The 18,860-nt window shown below is 36.7% G+C and overlaps 2 protein-coding genes across 2 annotated transcripts; both read left to right on the forward strand.

Annotated features, from left to right (window-relative positions):
• Window positions 1-4,593: 4,593 nt before the first annotated feature.
• LOC138314137 (beta-crystallin B2-like) lies at window positions 4,594-7,997 on the forward strand. The gene is made up of 5 exons (XM_069254313.1): window positions 4,594-4,749; window positions 5,542-5,660; window positions 6,013-6,124; window positions 7,240-7,382; window positions 7,685-7,997. The coding sequence occupies exons 1-5, from the start codon at window positions 4,717-4,719 to the stop codon at window positions 7,827-7,829; spliced, it is 552 nt and encodes a 183-aa protein (XP_069110414.1). The 5' UTR covers window positions 4,594-4,716; the 3' UTR covers window positions 7,830-7,997.
• A 2,345-nt stretch (window positions 7,998-10,342) lies between these two features.
• LOC138313500 (uncharacterized) lies at window positions 10,343-16,453 on the forward strand. Its single transcript, XM_069253909.1, has one exon. It carries the CDS (start codon window positions 10,343-10,345, stop codon window positions 16,451-16,453), a length of 6,111 nt encoding a protein of 2,036 aa, XP_069110010.1.
• The last annotated feature ends 2,407 nt before the right edge of the window (window positions 16,454-18,860 follow it).

Raw genomic sequence — 18,860 nt, forward strand, 5'->3', positions numbered from 1 at the left:
ATTTTGGTGTTAGGGGGTCCGGGGGTCTCCCACGGGAAAAAAATAACGATTTAGAATGGCTGAGATGAGTTTTACGATGTATTTTAATGATTATAAAGCGTTCTTAACATGGTATTTTTTTTCGATTTAAAGCTACCTGCATTTAGAAATGATAATTGTGTCGTCATGACATTATGCAACCCTACTCGATCTGAATACACCGGCCTCACACCATCGGCACATTTTGGTGTAACATAAAAAAATGAATTAATTGTCTCGCTAAGACATATAAACAAATTGATCTTTTAAGAGATATTTTTTTTTAAATCGTACATAGAATCCTTTGATGAGCATTCTTATTCTAGTTCGTGTGTATTGAATTTTTGCTATTAAAGGTTTGAACATTATGTGCTTGAATGTTTTAGGAAAATGCGCCGCGCAGACATAATCGTGTGTTTGATTGTGTATGTATGTATGTGTACATTGTGTATGTAATCATTATATTCGTTCTTTTTTTCGGGTGTGTACGTTTGTTCGTTCTTTCGACCGTTTGTTTGCTAATTACAGATAGTTCGATTTTATGCGAAGAGAAAAATTATCAAAGCGATCGCCTGATCGATAACATAATTATTTGCTGGATGGAAATCCAGTGTTTTGATCGCGATCAAATCTAGTTATTGTTATTTTTTGTTGTTTGTTTGTTTGGTTTTGTTTTGGATTTTTTTTTAGAAATGATACGATGGTACGATGATTTTTTCTCCAGTAACTCCGTATTTCCTCTACCAACAAACCTGGCACGTCGTCCTTACCTGACCCTGGCTGTTGATGAGACGTTTTCCAGACTGAACTAAATATACTTGTACGTATACAGGAATACACAGATACATTCACCCAATGCCTTTAAGGATGTACACCTCTGAGAAGTCAAAATTTTCTTGTATTAAACTTTTTATCTCATAAAGATTTTTTGGTAAAGGAGTTCATACCATAGAAGAAAATGGAATAAAAAACTTGTGTCCGTGTGCTCGTTTTTGAGCTTTTGTCACTCAAAGATACCTATTTGACAAGATATTGGATTTTATGGGAATTTTTGCCGTTTTGACCATATAAGATAGAGATTACAGCCATAATTTTCTAATGAGGTGTTTGATATGTATGAATGTTTGTAGAATTCATTTTCTGTTAGTCTTTTTTTAAAAATATACCAGATGTTATCAATTAGACTAATATTTGTTTCTCAGAATAACAACATATGCTACCCCTACCCCTTAATTTTGAGCTACATAATGCACCATTTTCAGCCATTTTTGCCAAATTTAACTCTTTATAGAAAAAGTTCTGGTATTAAACTTTTGTTATTACTTTGCATATCAATAGGAAAACGGATGTTCTTTCTAAATCAGGAAGAAAAATTTGGGGTCCGTGTGCTTACTTTTTTGCTCCATTTGAATTTTTGTTATTTTTCAGTATTTAAGAGTAAAAAATAAAAGTGCCCAAATTACCATTAAATGTAAAAATAAAGTCACAAAAGTGTATCAATACACATATTAATGCTCAATATTTTAATTCTACGAACCTAGTAACAATTTGCAGCAAAAATTAGCTCAATACAGCTAAAAATGCTGGCGCAGTGATGATTTAAGTAAAAGCAATTTCAGTAAAAAATGGTAAAACTGTGGCTCTACTTGAAGCGAAAAAAGACACAATTTCAAAATGGCCACCAAATGGGCCATTTCTTAAAATCCCCGTATAAAAAAATTCCCTAAAAATAGAAATGTATTTGTTTTACAAAATTTGCATCTGGCAACTTGCTACAGATACTAATAAATTGCATTTGAAAATCTCATAACTTCTTTGATCTATGCTGAAACGAGACTTCAACGGGACTGAAACCTCAGAAGAATACATCCTTAATAACAAAAATGGAAAACTTCTTATCAAATGGTATTTATTAATTACTCTATCCTCATTTCATTTCTGTTATCTCATATTTAATCATTGAATAGTATGGGAAAACATTAGGCACACTGTGTTTATCAAAACCAAATATTCATTTTAGTGACACTTATATCGAATCATATTATGAAGACGATACACGGCAGATTTTGCTTCTATTGAGAACTAATTATTGTGATGAACAACTGCTTATAGTGATCAAACGTATTTTAATATTGTCACAATTATATGTTTGAATATCACCAGTGGCGTAGCGCCCATGCATGCTTGCATGCTCAAGGATGCAAAAATTAATCTGACTTACATTTTTGAACAGTCAGAAAAAAACACAACATTTGAATACACGTGACGCTGCAGAATATAAATTATGTATAAATACATATGATATGCCCAACTGAATGCCTAACATAACTTTGTGCACATTTGAAGACTTGAAGATTGGCCATTCTGGAAATTTATTAGAATAGTCTATATATTTCCGGTTAACAAGTTGTTAAATATGTTTGAATTTTGTCGAAGACAATATTAGACTTAAACTAAAGAAGAAGACTTCTTCACCAAAATCCCTCAAGCAATTGTGGTTTTTGAATCGGGAAACACTTACGAATACCAAAATAAACAACATCGCATGAAAAGAAATATTCTAAAAACATATAATTATCTTAAAAATGATAGCAAAACAACTTAATTAAATCAATTGCAACATGTTCTTGACCTTAGTAACGAAAAAGTGAATTGATCAAATTTGGTTCACTTCCCGCCCCGTTAAAACGCGTGTTAATCCGTGATTTCTGGTGTCACGAAATAGTTGACTTTTATTTTGTCGAATGTGAACAAGATTTTTGATTTAGAAAAGAATTTTTGTTGTTGTAATTGTTAGAAATAGAACAGAATAAGTAGAAAAATAGGTCATTAATACATTTTTTTTTATTGAGGTGGTCGAGGACTGGTCCCTTCTTACGCAATTTACACCATTTTGACAGTGGTCTTTGACTCGCTGTCATAAACAAACTAACACGTAAACTTAATTATAATTTTGTTTAAAATAGTCTCCATAAGTTTTTCACCAGATAAAATAACTCAAAATTCTTCCATTACTTACTAATTTAATATTTACACCCAAATCCGTGTTTTTTGTTCGAGCACTTGTCACGGGAGTCTAGTATGTATACAATGTATATAGTTTTGCATGGTTATCACCTAAATATTGTGACTTCCATTTAACCATTGGTATATACGTTAAACGTTACCAAAGAAGTAAAATGGTTACTACATTGAAGCAATTTCCCGTCAGCTTCTGGGGGGCTTCGCCCCCCATACCCCCTACCGGGGCTTCGCGAAAGCCCCCTGCACCCCAAGGCATGCAGGCCTATACAGACCTAGCTACGCCGCTGATGACATAAAAGAATGACAATTGAAATTCAAAATAGGAAAATGTTACTGAAACTGCGTTGTTAATTCTTTAGATGTATTTTCAATTTCAACTTTTTTTTTTGCAAATAAGATGCAAAATGATTTGGCATCAGGCAAAACCTATATTAGTTATCTCCAAACAAATCCATTTACAAAAAATCTAAAACATTTAATATAACACATCTTCAATGACTATTATCATTATTGGTGTATCTCCCCAACCTATCACTGAAAAAATCGAAACAAATATATTTTAGTTTCAGATATGTATTCTGATATACATTGAAATAAAATATATTATTTTTTTCATCACAATAATCACATCCATGAAATCGAGTTTTTATTGTAAAATGCGAGTGGGAAATATTAAGGTTGTCTACTGAGTGTTGATCTTAATTAATCATATAATGGACATATAAAAAGATAGTGGCGAGAATAGTATCACCCAGGTCACAAGAGCACTTTGGCGAATCTCTCTTATTTTTCACGAAATAGGTCAGAATTTAGACTAGATGTGTATTTTTTTTTTTATATCAGATTGCACTTTACTAATATTAAAAGTGGTATTTAAGTGTGCAACAGTATTAACATTCGATAAGCAAAGTTTAAAGTAAAAAAAAAAATCCCTAAAAGTACTTGAAAAAGACTAGTATATATATAATTTGAAACCTACTTAAAAGTACAGAAAATTGTGCCCCAGTAATTTATGAGGCAGTGCTCCATTATGACACATAGGCACTAATTCGTACCCAGCCGAAAGGTTTAGTAGGCCGGGTACGCATATTCTTATAGGCCGACATATGCTTTTGGGGAGTTAAATCATAAAGTTACATGTCCATGTTCAAATATCAAATGTTTAAGCGACATATATATATATATATTTATATATCGTTACAGTGAAATTAGCATGAAATATAACTATAATATTTTTAAAATATGTATCAATTAAACTGCTTTCTGGTATACATAAGCTATATGATGAGTCCATTTAGAAAGTAAGAAAGTAAATCTCCTAAATTTCTGTGTGTGCTAGGTGTATAAACTGTTCAGACATATGAATGTTACATAAATATTGTTGCATACATGTACTATATTCAGGTCTGTGTCATCGTTTGAAGTTCTTTTTAAACACCCACTCGATTCCAAAAAGGAATGTTCATCTTTGTCGAGCAATCATTGTCCGCCCACTTGTGTTTCCTTATTCACAACGTCCCGGATATACCCGGAGGCAAACAAGGTATATAAAGGGCCACTACCAGACGGACACCACACTGCATCTGAGAAAGCACACGTTGTTGGTGGTAGCCGTAAGAGAGCTGAAGATACCAAAATCCTTTGTTTGCTATCTGATCATACCTGATTTCGAAAATGCCTGCTCCATCACCACTTAACACACCTTTAGTAAGTACCAAACGTTTCTTTCCTTTTTAAAGACTAATGTTTTCATTCGCCACTTACTAAAACATATATTTACCGTTTCGATTAATTTTGAAATTCATTTTCAAACACTTTCGTTCGTATATGTATTACCTTTTGAGACCTTAAAAGACTGTATAGCTGTCTTAGCATGATATGATTAATTAAGTTGGTTCAGGTATAATATGGGTATTTAAAGTTTATATTAATAATGCAGACAGTAGCGATTATATAAAACAATTATCAGAAACAAGCGTAGCGCGTAGTGGAATAAGTTGAACTCCGTCACTTAAGTAATTACTTAAATCATTCAAAATATTTTTTCCAATTACTCTGTAACGACATTGCGTCAACTAGATATACTATTGTCATCAACAAAAGCTGGGTACTCTCTTACTGGGTGATCTCTCTAACTTTCTTACCAATGGAACTGCTTCAATCATAATAATAATGATCATGAAAAAATATATGTTTTAGATAATCCTGATTTTAACATGATTTTTAATATTAACACTGGCGATTATTCGTTTTGACAATATATAATATATTATTTAATATACATGCCTTTCTTCCGCTTTTAATTGAAATATCACATTGTAATACCTATTTCCGTGTCCATTGGTGACCATAAGCTATATGAAATGCATCTAAAAGGTTTCAACTTTGATGTCATTTTTTCAGAGTAATGTAATCTACTGCGATGCTTTCGATATAAATACTATAAAAAAACAAAATAATGTTTTTCAATACATTATTGAAATTATTATCTATTCCCAGATAACCATCTACGACAAACCTGATTGTAAAGGTGCCCTGATGGAGGTTGTCGGACCTATGTATGATTTGGCCGTCCGTGGGTTCAGAAAAGTTCCTTCTGTCATGGTTACGCGCGGGGTGTAAGTATTGTATCACTCAAAGTAATAGAATCACATATTAATACCATAATTATAACTTGTTGCCTGTCGTTCTAGAATTGTTATTATGGCATATAACATGTTGACTTATTATGGCTTTATATTTCATTGATACATATGTAGAAATACCAATGTATGATAAAACTCTAAACCATTGTATTAAAAATCGAAACAAAAATATGTCATCTACGGCGTTCATCACTGCTTCTGAACACTGAGCTTCATTTAATTGACAGGGATAATTTTCTTTGTTGTTAAAGTGTGTTGCACTGTGTTGGTTGATATTCGGTGTGTTTTTCTTTAATTCATTCGTATAATTTTCAATATTTTACAGATGGGTGCTTTACCAGGAGTGTAACCTTGGTGGAAATATCTATGTGGTTTGGGAGGGACAAACTGTAAATCTACCCGAGTTTTGTACGGTATCTCTCAAACCAATCGAAGTGGTAAGTAAGGCATATCTGTACGTGGTGTCAATGGTTATAAAATTGTGAGGGTTTTCTTAAGCATTGATATCATACTTTTTAAATTTCATGGTTGTATAAAAGAAATTTCGATTGCAAACTGTGTGAATACGCGTAGCAAACAAAATCTGTTTCATACCCATTTCATTCAGGAAATTTAAATATTGTGAAATCAATAGTTATAATTAATTTTCCAGACTATATACATGATAAATCAAATACATTTACGGACACGATTCCATAAACTTTCCGAGGGATTTGTTTTTTCAAATCAATACGCAACGTAAATATTTCTATTATGACGTCACGATAACGTCGGACTTTGCGCCATACTCGGATTTGTCAACTCGGTCAGCGAATCAGAAAGCCAGATTAAGTGTGAAAACAAAGAAAAAAATATATGTATATGAACAATGAGAATTATTATTTAGGATCTTTATGAAAAAGAAAAGGATATTTTGATTATGCTAGAAAACAAAGACGGCTTATTACGTCACCACTATCTGATACTGTAAAACGTTTTGCTGGTAAGACCACAATTACGTAATGTAATAACCAGCGTCAGAAAACAATGACTGATTAATTGATTGACATTGAGAAATTATAACTTGATCTCCTAAACACGTCCTATTTTCACCATGTTTGAAAAGAAATTTGATCTTTTACGAAACTTGTTGTCAAAGTTACTTAGAATTGGTTTATTCACATGCTAATATTGTAAGCAATGATATATTGTTTTTGCGTTCGAAATCCAAGTGATTTTTGTTCTTAATCTTACAAAATAGTAATCTTTGTCATCTATTATAAATCAGGCAGTTAACAATAATCTGGAAATATAATCTAATTTCATATGTTACACCGACTTCTATTGGTTAGATCTTTGAGATTACTTTTTCATAGACCGAAAGAATTGTACGTCACGTATTATGACGTCATAAACACAAAACGTTTTCACAGGGGATTTTAAAAGCGGCACAGTCATTGGCTAAACTGAATTATTGGATAAGATATCAATGTGCCACAACTCAATTTGTTCGCGTCTATAAAGAATGTACTTCTGTTTTTTGTCTTAAATAGTTTTGAAATTTACCTTGTAGGATTTCACAGAAAAGCCAGAGATGATTGTCTACACTGAGCCATCATTTACTGGACAAAAGAAAACATTTAAGACAGCTGTCGCAAACCTCGCCGGAATTAACTTTCATGATAACATCTCTTCGGTGAAGGTCGAGAGCGGAGCGTAAGTGTATACACAAAATATCGATTCAGATACAATATATGTTTATTTAAATGCGCTCTAAAAACAAATCACTTTATTTGAATACCTGTTGGAATCCATAGTTTTCCGTTTCAGAGTTCACGTCATCGCCGTTTTGTGATCGTTGTAAACCCACACCCGAATTGGTTTACTTTATCGACTCTTTACTATGCAATAATATTCTTTTCGCTTAGAATGTTGAAGAACAAATCCATTTTTATAGCATGGGTTTGTGTTTGTGTAATGATACTAATTATTTGATTATGTCCCTCTTTTTCTTGTAGCTGGGTAGCCTACCGTGACGTCAATTATCAAGGACCCCAGTACCTCTTCACCAGGGGAGCTTTCAACGGAACGTCGTCTGAGGGTCACTTTCAGAACAACGCCATATCATCCCTGAAGCCTATTGCTCTTAGCTATCCTTGCTAAAATAGACGTAACGAGGACGAGGTCGAGCCAGCAAGTTTAATCAATATCTGATTTGATTGCTGAATATATACTGAAATCATACATGGCCTCCAAAAGCGTGGTACTGATGTTATTTGGACAATGTTACTGTATCAAAGTAGTATACCAATAAAAGACTGTTCAATCTTAGATTTCTTTTCTTTATTTTCTCACTAATCTCAGGGGATCCGGATTAGGACAAGTGACGTTATCCAGATTCTACATAGCTGCGGTGCAAAAATAACGTAGAATTGTTTGAATGGACGGATATTTTTTTCTGGTATAACCGCCCTATATCGTGTCTTATAACATAAAGCAATTTTTTTAAGTTTGTTAGTCGTATGAATAGAGATCCACACACGTTGGATAAAAGCATGTAAAATTGCGTATGATTAGAGTGCACTGCAGAAATGTTCCGGTAAATTATATGGCTAATTAGCTACCTTGATCCTAGGCATATTTTTTAAAAAGATTGGATGATATTGTCATGAATTATATAAATATCTAATTAGATCATATCTAAAATATTCTTAAACAGGTACATTCCATTATTTTGATATACCAATATATGCATACGATGACGATTAGTTAATGATCTTTACCACGATCATTTACAATTCGTGGATTTGATGAAGTTATAAAAACCTACTGGATATAGTAATTACCCATGATTTAAAAAATAGGATCTTATATGAGTGTTCATTTCATATGGGATTTTATGAAACGAGTCTATGAAGTTTTTGATTTTGCGAGCCTTGGCTAGCAAAAATTAAAATTTCGAGACGAGTTTCATCGTGATGTCACAATGAATTTCAAGCCTATGAAAATCACTCAAGGTCATTTTTCACTAGTGACAGACGCAAAAATATTACATGGGCGAAATCACTGAATACCTGGCGGATTATGTGATAAATATCAATATGGCCAATCTACAACCACACTACCATCTTTGTATACTAATGACAAAATTTAATTAACTTCATTAATAAACCTACTGGTATCTCCACAACAACAACGAACAACATACACACAAAAAAAGCAAAATAAAAGCCCCTACCTGATACAACTATATCTTCTAATAAAAGGTGGAAAATTGCACATGATGTTTAAGGTATCAATAACAATCCACTTCTATTCCTCTTCAAGATCAACTCTATCTACTCAATGGTAACAAATTTGCTGGACCAGAGAGTAGAACAGCATAGAAAAAAACCGGACATTATTTGATGCAATCATTAAACTTCATGAAATTTGGCATGACTTAGACTAACAAAATAAGATTGAAATCGGGAACCATTGCCTACTTCCGTTTTTTTTTCAAAATGGCCGCCATTTTCATAGGTAATACATAACAGCAAAGTAATGAAATAACTTAATAATATACAAAAATGAACATCTCAATAAAAACATGAAACTTGGCATGTTAGTAGCCAAGACTACCAAAATAATATTAAAAGCGGGAGCCATTGCAAAATATACCTACTTCCGGTAATTCCAATATGGCCGTCTTATTATCAATTGATTAGTACAGCAGTCATGACAAAAAAGTACATTTCTTGTATAACACATTTTTTTCCATGGGAATCATACGTATAGTTGTTATCAGAGACACAACATGCATATATAGGTATAATTTATTCGTTATTCTTTAATCGGTATTTTTAAGGTTGCGACCATATCAGACGAAATGTGGATACAACAAAAAGTATTGACATACTATTTGTTCTGCCTATTAGGCCTGTATTTATATAGGTGTATGCTACCTATAATTTTTATGTGATTTAGAGTTATCGCCCTTTGTATTTCTCCATTTCCGCCCAACTTTGTTTTGATACGGTTCTCAATATGCTGTTTGCCACTTTTAGCCTTTATTGTGGCCCATACTGTGTAAGTCTATAGCTTTATAATAATATTTGTTAATACCTTTATTATAGAATAGCATTGTTTCAAAGCCAAAGTCATAGAATAAATAATTAACCGATAATTGCAATATTATGATGTGAGATCGAAGCGGTAAATTTAACCACGTGTTTACGGTGTATGTTTCTGTAACTGCACTTTTTCAATACTCATTTGTCTCGTCAACATGTTACTGATCTAGTCATTAGATATTATTGATATATTTCATGTCCATTTAGTATAAGTTACTCAAGCTTATTCTGCCAGTATTGTAAAGTAAAGCAACAAGCCAGTTTATTAAGGATGCTGTCACCATAATTATATTAAAAATATTCGCAAGTGTAAAGTGTATAACTGTGTATGAATGAGACAAGCAATAAGTGTACCCATATTTTTGGTACTGTTAATGTTGTCTATTATGCTGCATTGCCGTTTACATTTAATGTAAATAATAATCAAACCATCATCAACATACTTATGTAAACTTTGTTTACTTTCAGCTTTCACTATTTCATCAATAAATCTGACAAGTTCATACATTCGAGCCAGGCTTGTTTATTGTCAGTACAGTGAAAGACAGTCAATCACCACCAATCATGGAGGCAAATAAGGATTCAAGCTGTCCTGAAACCAAACAGATCACTACTGAGGATCAACCATTAGATGGTTCATCAACTAATCAAGATTTTGAAGGAGATGAGAAGCGGCTTAGGAAACTATCTCCAAAAGCAGAGGAACAGTTTAAGGAAACTGTGGCAACATTCTCCTCAAAGTTTTTAAGACTCACCACAGATATCGATGATCTTATTACGGTCGACATTCCAGCCTCAGAGTTATCTCGTGTACATGAGGTAAAGGCACGCATTCGTGAATTATTACAAAATTACACGGAATTATCAGAAAAGTTCTTACAGTTCCTCACCAGAGAAAGGTCACAGAGCAGCCTAGAGGAAAAGTCTAATCACCTATCACATCGTTCACACCTAGAATCAAGAGTACAGCAGGCTCTTTCTCAAATCAGCGTGAATGTGGGAATCACTAACATTGAAACAAAACACAAAGCAATGAGCAATAGATCAAGGACACGATCAGAACGAAAGGATAAATTGTCTCGCAGTAATAGAAGTTCTAAGGAAAGCAGTGACTATGCTTCGTCATCTTCATCAGTCCTCAAACAGCGTCTTAAAGTGGCGGCTACTAAGGCTCAGTTAGAATTTGAGTTAAAGGAGGCTGAGCTAAGGAAAGAGAAAGCCAGGCTAGAGGAAGAGGAACAAAGAACTCAAGCAGCTGCTACCAGGAAAAAGTTAGAATTACAAGTGGACTTAGACGTTCTCACAGTTAAGAAAGAAGCAGTTTTAGCCGCTACAGAACTAAAGGTTTTAGAAGAGGATAGCCTTTCTGAAAGCGAAAGGTCAAGTGTGGACCAGGAAGTAGTAAATGAAAGGACTCGGCAATACGTCAAAGTCCAGAACTCTCTAAATGGAAACCAGTTAAGTGCTAGTCCGAATGATAAGACTGAAATCCCACCTAAAGTAAATGATCAGCGAGAACAAACCTTTTGGAATCCTGTAGCCCCTTCATTTCACCCTACAGCGGCTGTCAATGCTCAAACTCAGTGCCTAGATTTCACAAAGTTTCTGATGAAGAAAGAAATGACAATGTCTAGACTTTCACAATTTGATGACCTTCCAGAGAATTACATATGTTGGAAGGCTAGCTTCCAAGCCATTATGAAAGAGGTGGATGCAAATCCATCAGAAGAGCTTGACTTACTGGTCAAATGGTTGGGGCCTAAATCTTCACGTCATGCAAAAAGCATACGGGCATCAATAGCTGGTAACCCGAACCATGGTCGTCAAGAACTATGGAGAAGATTAGATGAGCAATATGGCTGCCCTGAGGTAATTGAATCCTCGCTAAAGAAAAAGCTGGACAAGTTTCCTAGAGTCACCGCCAAGGACCCTGAAAAATTATATGATCTATTGGACATCATAACAGAAATTTACACTGTGAAGCAAAACAGCAATTTTACAGGAATCCTGTCATACTACGACTCGTCCCTTGGCATCAACCAGGTGGTGTCGAAGCTGCCACCCAGATTGCAATTTAAGTGGACAGATAGAGCAGCTTCATATAAAAAATCACATGGCAATGTCTATCCTCCATTTGGATTTTTCGCAAGCTTTATGAAAGAGATGACATCGGTGCTAAATGACCCAGGTCTAATGATATTCAGTCATGATAGCTCATCTGCTGCCAGCACACGTCGTTTTGATAATCAGCGTCGCACAGATATTCGGGTGAAGAAAACCGATGTAAAGGGTGATACTCAGCAAAAAGACGTGGTCTTCAATGAAGGAAAATGTATTATCCATGACTCAAATCACACACTTAACCAATGCAGAAAATTCAGAGAAAAGTCTTTGTCGGAACGCAAGAAGTTGCTCGCGGAGCATCACATCTGCTTCAAATGTTGTAAGTCGAACTCGCATCTCTACAAAAACTGTCACGAAGTGATATGTTGTGATATATGTCGTAGTGACAAACATCCCACAGCTCTCCATCCAACTTCTGACAACTACCATAAGAACTCTGATAAACAGCAAAGGGTTAAGTCAAGTCACGGCGAGGAGAGAACTCCCAGACCAGTCCAGCTCCCTCAATCAGAAAATACAGAGAGACATGATCAGTCAACGTCTGTGTCAAGTCAGTGTACAAGAATATGTGGAAAGGGATTCAGTGGACGCTCCTGCGCCAAAACACTTCTTGTCAAGCTACATCCTGCGGAAGAACCAGATAAGTTTCGTACTGTATACGTGATCCTGGACGATCAAAGCAATAAAAGCCTCGGACGCTCTGAAATCTTTGACTATTGGGGTATTCCCGCAAGCGGCTCCGTACCTTACACAGTAGTATCATGCTCAGGAAAGCAAACTACACATGGCCGTCGACTCAATGGTTTGGCCGTGATATCTATGGATGGGACATATACCATGAACCTACCTACTATTATCGAGTGTAATCAGATTCCTAGTAACAGGGAAGAAATTCCTCCACCACAAGTGGCTACCTGGTATCCCCACATGTCGGACATAAACTTGCCCCCCGTGGAACCAGAAATAGATATCCAACTCCTCATAGGAAGAGACTTACCAGAAGCCTTTCATGTGACTGAACAGCGGACAGGGTCCAGTGGTGATCCTTTTGCTCAGAGATTGAAGTTAGGATGGGTCGTAGTAGGTGAGACCTGCCTTGGGAAAACACACAAGCCAGATGTTGTCAGCGTAATGAAAACAAAGGTTCTTCCAGACGGAAGAGTGACTCTATTTGAAGAGTGTGCTAATAGGTTTCAGGTTAAAGATTCACCTGACCTGCGCAACAACATATTCCTTTGCACGAAGCATGATGACAAACCAGGATTGTCACTCGAAGATCGCTCATTCATGGAGCTGATGGACAGAGAATTTGTCAGAACCACAGATGGGTCTTGGTCAGCACCATTACCCTTTCGCGAAAATCGTCCTCGTCTTCCAAACAACCAACCCCTCGCTCTTAAACGGGCACGTATGCTGGATGCTAACCTGCAGAAAAATCATACCAAGCGGGAACATATGGTAAATTTCATGAAGGGTATCATCGACAAGGGTCACGCAGAAATAGCTCCACCGATAGATGAGAACAAAGAAAGATGGTATCTTCCTTTATTTGGCGTGTACCACCCAAAGAAACCCGGCAAAATCAGGGGAGTTTTTGATTCATCAGCGAAATATTCTGGTATATCCCTTAACCAAGTCCTTTTGAAAGGCCCTGATCTTACAAATAACTTGCTTGGCGTGTTACTTCGCTTCAGGAAGGAGGAGATAGCAGTAACTGCTGATGTACAGCAAATGTTTTACTGCTTCTCAGTAAGACCAGATCATAGGGATTTTCTCCGTTTCTACTGGTACAAAGATAATGACCCCTCGCAACCCTTGACAGAATACAGGATGACCAAACACGTGTTTGGTAACGGTCCGTCCCCCGCTGTGGCTAGCTATGGACTCAGGAAAACGGCTAAGGATGCCGAGACTGATTATGGAAGTGATGTTAATGACTTTGTACAAAACAACTTCTACGTAGACGATGGCTTGATTTCTGTGTCGACTCCGGAAGAAGCGGTTAGCCTTCTCACACGTACTCAAGCAGCTTTAGCCACAGGTCATATTCGGTTACACAAGATCTGCTCCAACTCCCAGGAGGTTCTCGACAACTTCCCATCCGAAGACCTTGCGCAGGATTTAAAAGATCTTAATCTTGGCGATGACGACATACCGTCTCAGCGTAGTTTAGGCCTGTGTTGGAGACTTCCTACTGATGCGTTTTCCTTCAAGGTGTCCGACACTCCGAAGCCATACACTCGTCGTGGGGTGCTCTCCACCATCAATTCCCTCTACGATCCTTTAGGTTTTTTGGCTCCGGTGATCATCCAAGGAAGGGTCCTGCTTCGCGATATGGTCGAGGGAACGGTTGACTGGGACGAGCCCCTATCTGAAACACAACGCGTCAAGTGGGAAACTTGGGAGAAATCTCTATTACATCTTGATAGCTTCTCAATTCCGCGAAGAACTCCCATCTCAAAAGGTGACTTGACCAACGAGGTGCATATATTTGCTGACGCTTCGGAACGCGCTATAGCAGCAGTGGCGTATCTTACCCTAAATAACAACGGAGAGACTTACACCACATTCCTCCTGGGGAAGTCTAAGGTGGCCCCGAAACATGGCCACTCCATACCGCGACTAGAGCTGTGTGGTGCTCTGCTGGCTGTCGAAGTAGGCGAGATTCTTTCTGAACAGTTGTCGCTACCTCCAGAACAAATGACATTTTACTCCGATAGTAAAGTCGTCTTAGGATATTTGAATAACCGTACAAGACGGTTTTATGTCTACGTTGCCAACCGAGTAAGTAGGATACTCAGATTCTCGAAACCAGAACAGTGGTTTTATGTCGCATCGGAGAGTAACCCTGCTGATGAGGGCACACGGTTTGTACCTGCATCACAGCTGAAAGATAGTATGTGGATCTCTGGACCACCTCAACTTTGTCTACGCTCTACGTTAAAGGAAGAGTCGTTTTCGCTAGTGGAACCCTCGCAGGATGAAAATGTTCGCCCAGAGGTTGTTGCTATGAAGACTCAAATCTCGCCTACCCCTGTTACAGATCTAATACACAAACATTCTGACTGGATGAAACTTATTCGAGCTGTATCTCGGGTCATGCTTGCCGCGGAACGTTTCAAAAATCTACAAAGAAAGGTTAAACCTGATGAATACCAAAAGCCCCAAGGACTGCTGCATGCTGCTGAGCTATTTATAATCAAAGAGGTCCAGAAACAAGCACATAGTCGTGAGGTTGACGTTCTTGGACAAGGAAAACCTCTACCAAAAAACAGCTCTCTACTAAAACTGTGCCCTATTCTAGACGAGGATGGACTTCTGCGCGTTGGCGGTAGACTAAATATGTCCAGCCTGCAAGAAAATATCAAACATCCGATTCTGATCCCAGGGTCACATCATATAGCTACTCTCATTACGAGACATTACCATGAATCTGTGTCTCACCAAGGGAGACACTTCACTGAAGGAGCAGTCAGGGCAGCTGGATTTTGGGTGACTGGTGGTAAAAGGTTGATATCCCTCCTCGTACATCGTTGCGTTATATGCAGAAGACTCAGAAGTCGCCCCTGTACTCAGAAGATGGCTGATTTGCCTATTGACAGGGTCACGCCCACACCGCCATTTTCCTTTGTGGGAGTCGATGTCTTTGGTCCATGGGAGATAACAACTCGACGTACTAGGGGTGGTGTTCTTTCCAACAAGCGCTGGGCAGCTTTATTTACCTGTATGTTTACGAGAGCAGTTCATATAGAGGTGCTAGAAGAGATGAGCTCTTCCTGTTTCATAAATGCAGTTAGAAGACTGTATGCTATCCGCGGGAAAGTAAAACAATTCCGGTCCGACCGAGGAACAAACTTCGTTGGTGCTACCTCCGATCTTGGAGTCACTGTAATCGAAAGTAAGGACATGAAGGACTTCTTGTCAACTCACGGCGCTACATGGATTTTCAACCCTCCTCACGCCTCCCATTTTGGCGGAATATGGGAAAGAATGATTGGTGTGTCACGCAGGATTCTCGATGCCATGTTGCTGGGAAATAAAGGAAAGGACCTCACCCATGAAGTCCTCTGTACCTTCCTCGCTGAAGTTACTGCCATCATAAATGCTCGTCCTTTGGTACCTGTGTCATCTGATCCGGAGCAACCATTCATCTTATCGCCATCCACTCTTCTTACCCAGAAGACTGAAGATCAAACGTGGACAGAGTCATTCCAACATCTTAGTCTCAAAGACATTTACCATTCACAGTGGCGCCATGTTCAGGTCCTTGCAGAGAGGTTCTGGTGTCGTTGGAGAACAGAGTATTTGGCTTCCTTACAACCAAGGAGAAAATGGCAAGAGAAATCGTGCAATGTGGTGGTTGGAGATGTTGTGCTAATGAAGGATTCACAGACGGCGAGAAACGATTGGCCGATGGGAATTGTGACACGCGTTATTCCTAGTGAGGACGGATTAGTACGTCAAGTCGAGCTTCGTGTGTGTCGCGACAACAAGATATCAAACTTTCTACGTCCTGTCTCTGAAATTGTTGGACTAGTTCCTATGGAATAATGATAAGGAGAAATGTGACATTCCTATAGTTACGAACATTTACTTGTGTTGATACATTCCCTATTATATGTGTCATACTTCGAGATCAAGTCAATCTCATTACAAGTGTTTGCCTTAAATAACTGGAAAAGACTTAAGGTGGCTCGTGCCATTTTGACTGCCAAGTGTTATTTTGTTCAATTTTATATACTGTCAAGTTAAGAAACATAACATCTTGCTTTATAATAGTTATAGTGATATAATAATATCAGGCGAGGAGTGTTCTGCCTATTAGGCCTGTATTTATATAGGTGTATGCTACCTATAATTTTTATGTGATTTAGAGTTATCGCCCTTTGTATTTCTCCATTTCCGCCCAACTTTGTTTTGATACGGTTCTCAATATGCTGTTTGCCACTTTTAGCCTTTATTGTGGCCCATACTGTGTAAGTCTATAGCTTTATAATAATATTTGTTAATACCTTTATTATAGAATAGCATTGTTTCAAAGCCAAAGTCATACAATAAATAATTAACCGATAATTGCAATATTATGATGTGAGATCGAAGCGGTAAATTTAACCACGTGTTTACGGTGTATGTTTCTGTAACTGCACTTTTTCAATACTCATTTGTCTCGTCAACATGTTACTGATCTAGTCATTAGATATTATTGATATATTTCATTTCCATTTAGTATAAGTTACTCAAGCTTATTTGCCAGTATTGTAAAGTAAAGCAACAAGCCAGTTTATTAAGGATGCTGTCACCATAATTATATTAAAAATATTCGCAAGTGTAAAGTGTATAACTGTGTATGAATGAGACAAGCAATAAGTGTACCCATATTTTTGGTACTGTTAATGTTGTCTATTATGCTGCATTGCCGTTTACATTTAATGTAAATAATAATCAAACCATCATCAACATACTTATGTAAACTTTGTTTACTTTCAGCTTTCACTATTTCATCAATAAATCTGACAAGTTCATACATTCGAGCCAGGCTTGTTTATTGTCAGTACAGGTTCAAAACTGCATCATTGTATGAGTTTTCGGTCAGATTTCATGTAACAATAGTACATTAAATATAATTGAGAACAAAGAATACAATAATAGAAAACAGACATCCATTTCCGATCGCTTTCTAATCACATTTGGTTGTAATATCGGAAGGTTATAGTGTATTTCAAATGATACATAATGTACTTCATTGAAGAGTTTGAACAGCTTTAAAATGAGTACGATAGTTATTAAGCAAATCTTTGCTTCCTTCCGATAATTAATAGAAATATTATAAAAAAGAAATATTCAGCTTTATTCCATGTTAAAGTACTCTTTATATCAGACCTGCACTCGATACTATCTAGATTGAAATCATTGACCGTATATATTAATTTCGGATAACTTTACCCAAATCTAATTAAAATTAGATTTGTAATTCCGCTCCACTACGATACTCTACGTTATGCTCGTATACAAGATCTAAGAGAGCCCCGTTCGGGGTCACCACAGCATGACACCTATGATTAGCCAATGCAATCAGCGTGTCGTCTACGGAATCTTCGGTGTGTTTGATTCATTCGGAAGTGTAAACGGCTAAGAGTATGTCCCAAGATGTTCCGATTCTAGGCCTGAGGTCATGCTGAGGTGACCCTGAACGGGGCATTGTTAGATCTTGTAACGTAACGTAGAGTATCGTAGTGGAGCGGAATTACAAGTCTAAGTTTAATTAGATTGACTTTACCCAGGGTTGTATTAACTTCCGAACGTTTAGTGTGAACCATATTAATTTGCACTAATTATCTTTTTTTCTTGGTATTATATCAAATGCTATAAATATATATAATAAACATGTTTACTTTCTCGAGCACTTCCGCAGCCGTCACTACTTTCAGTAGTTTCTTATCGTAATATACAGACATATGTACATATGTGTATAGATTTAAATAGAGGATCTGTTATGCGTTTCTCTTCATATTTAATTGATCATTCGAGTTTAGAATTTTTCCTTCTTTGAGATCCTTTAGCTAGCAAACAATAAAGAATTTAAAACGAGAATCATTAATCTAATATGAAGGGAACGAATGACTCTCAATCATTGATTATTATTTGCCTTTGTTTCTTCCCTTTTGGAGTTTTCGGCCAAATGACCAATCAATCGATCTGTTGAAATTCAGACCGGTCAAATACCAATGCGCTGTAATGACTTGTGCGAAAAATAGCCAGTTTATCTATATTATTAATCTAGTTGATCATGTACGTTATTTACAAACCTTTACATGTAAATGATTGATAAAAGAAGGGACGAATTCAATGCAAGTACAAATATTGAAATCTATCAATTGTATAGCGCATAAGCGACTTCACAAACGACATTTTATATTGTGACGTATCCGTGACGTCACAGATTGACGTCACTGTTGTC

The sequence above is a fragment of the Argopecten irradians genome, chromosome 2 (genome assembly GCF_041381155.1).
Source record: "Argopecten irradians isolate NY chromosome 2, Ai_NY, whole genome shotgun sequence".
Taxonomy (NCBI): Eukaryota; Metazoa; Mollusca; class Bivalvia; order Pectinida; family Pectinidae; genus Argopecten; species Argopecten irradians.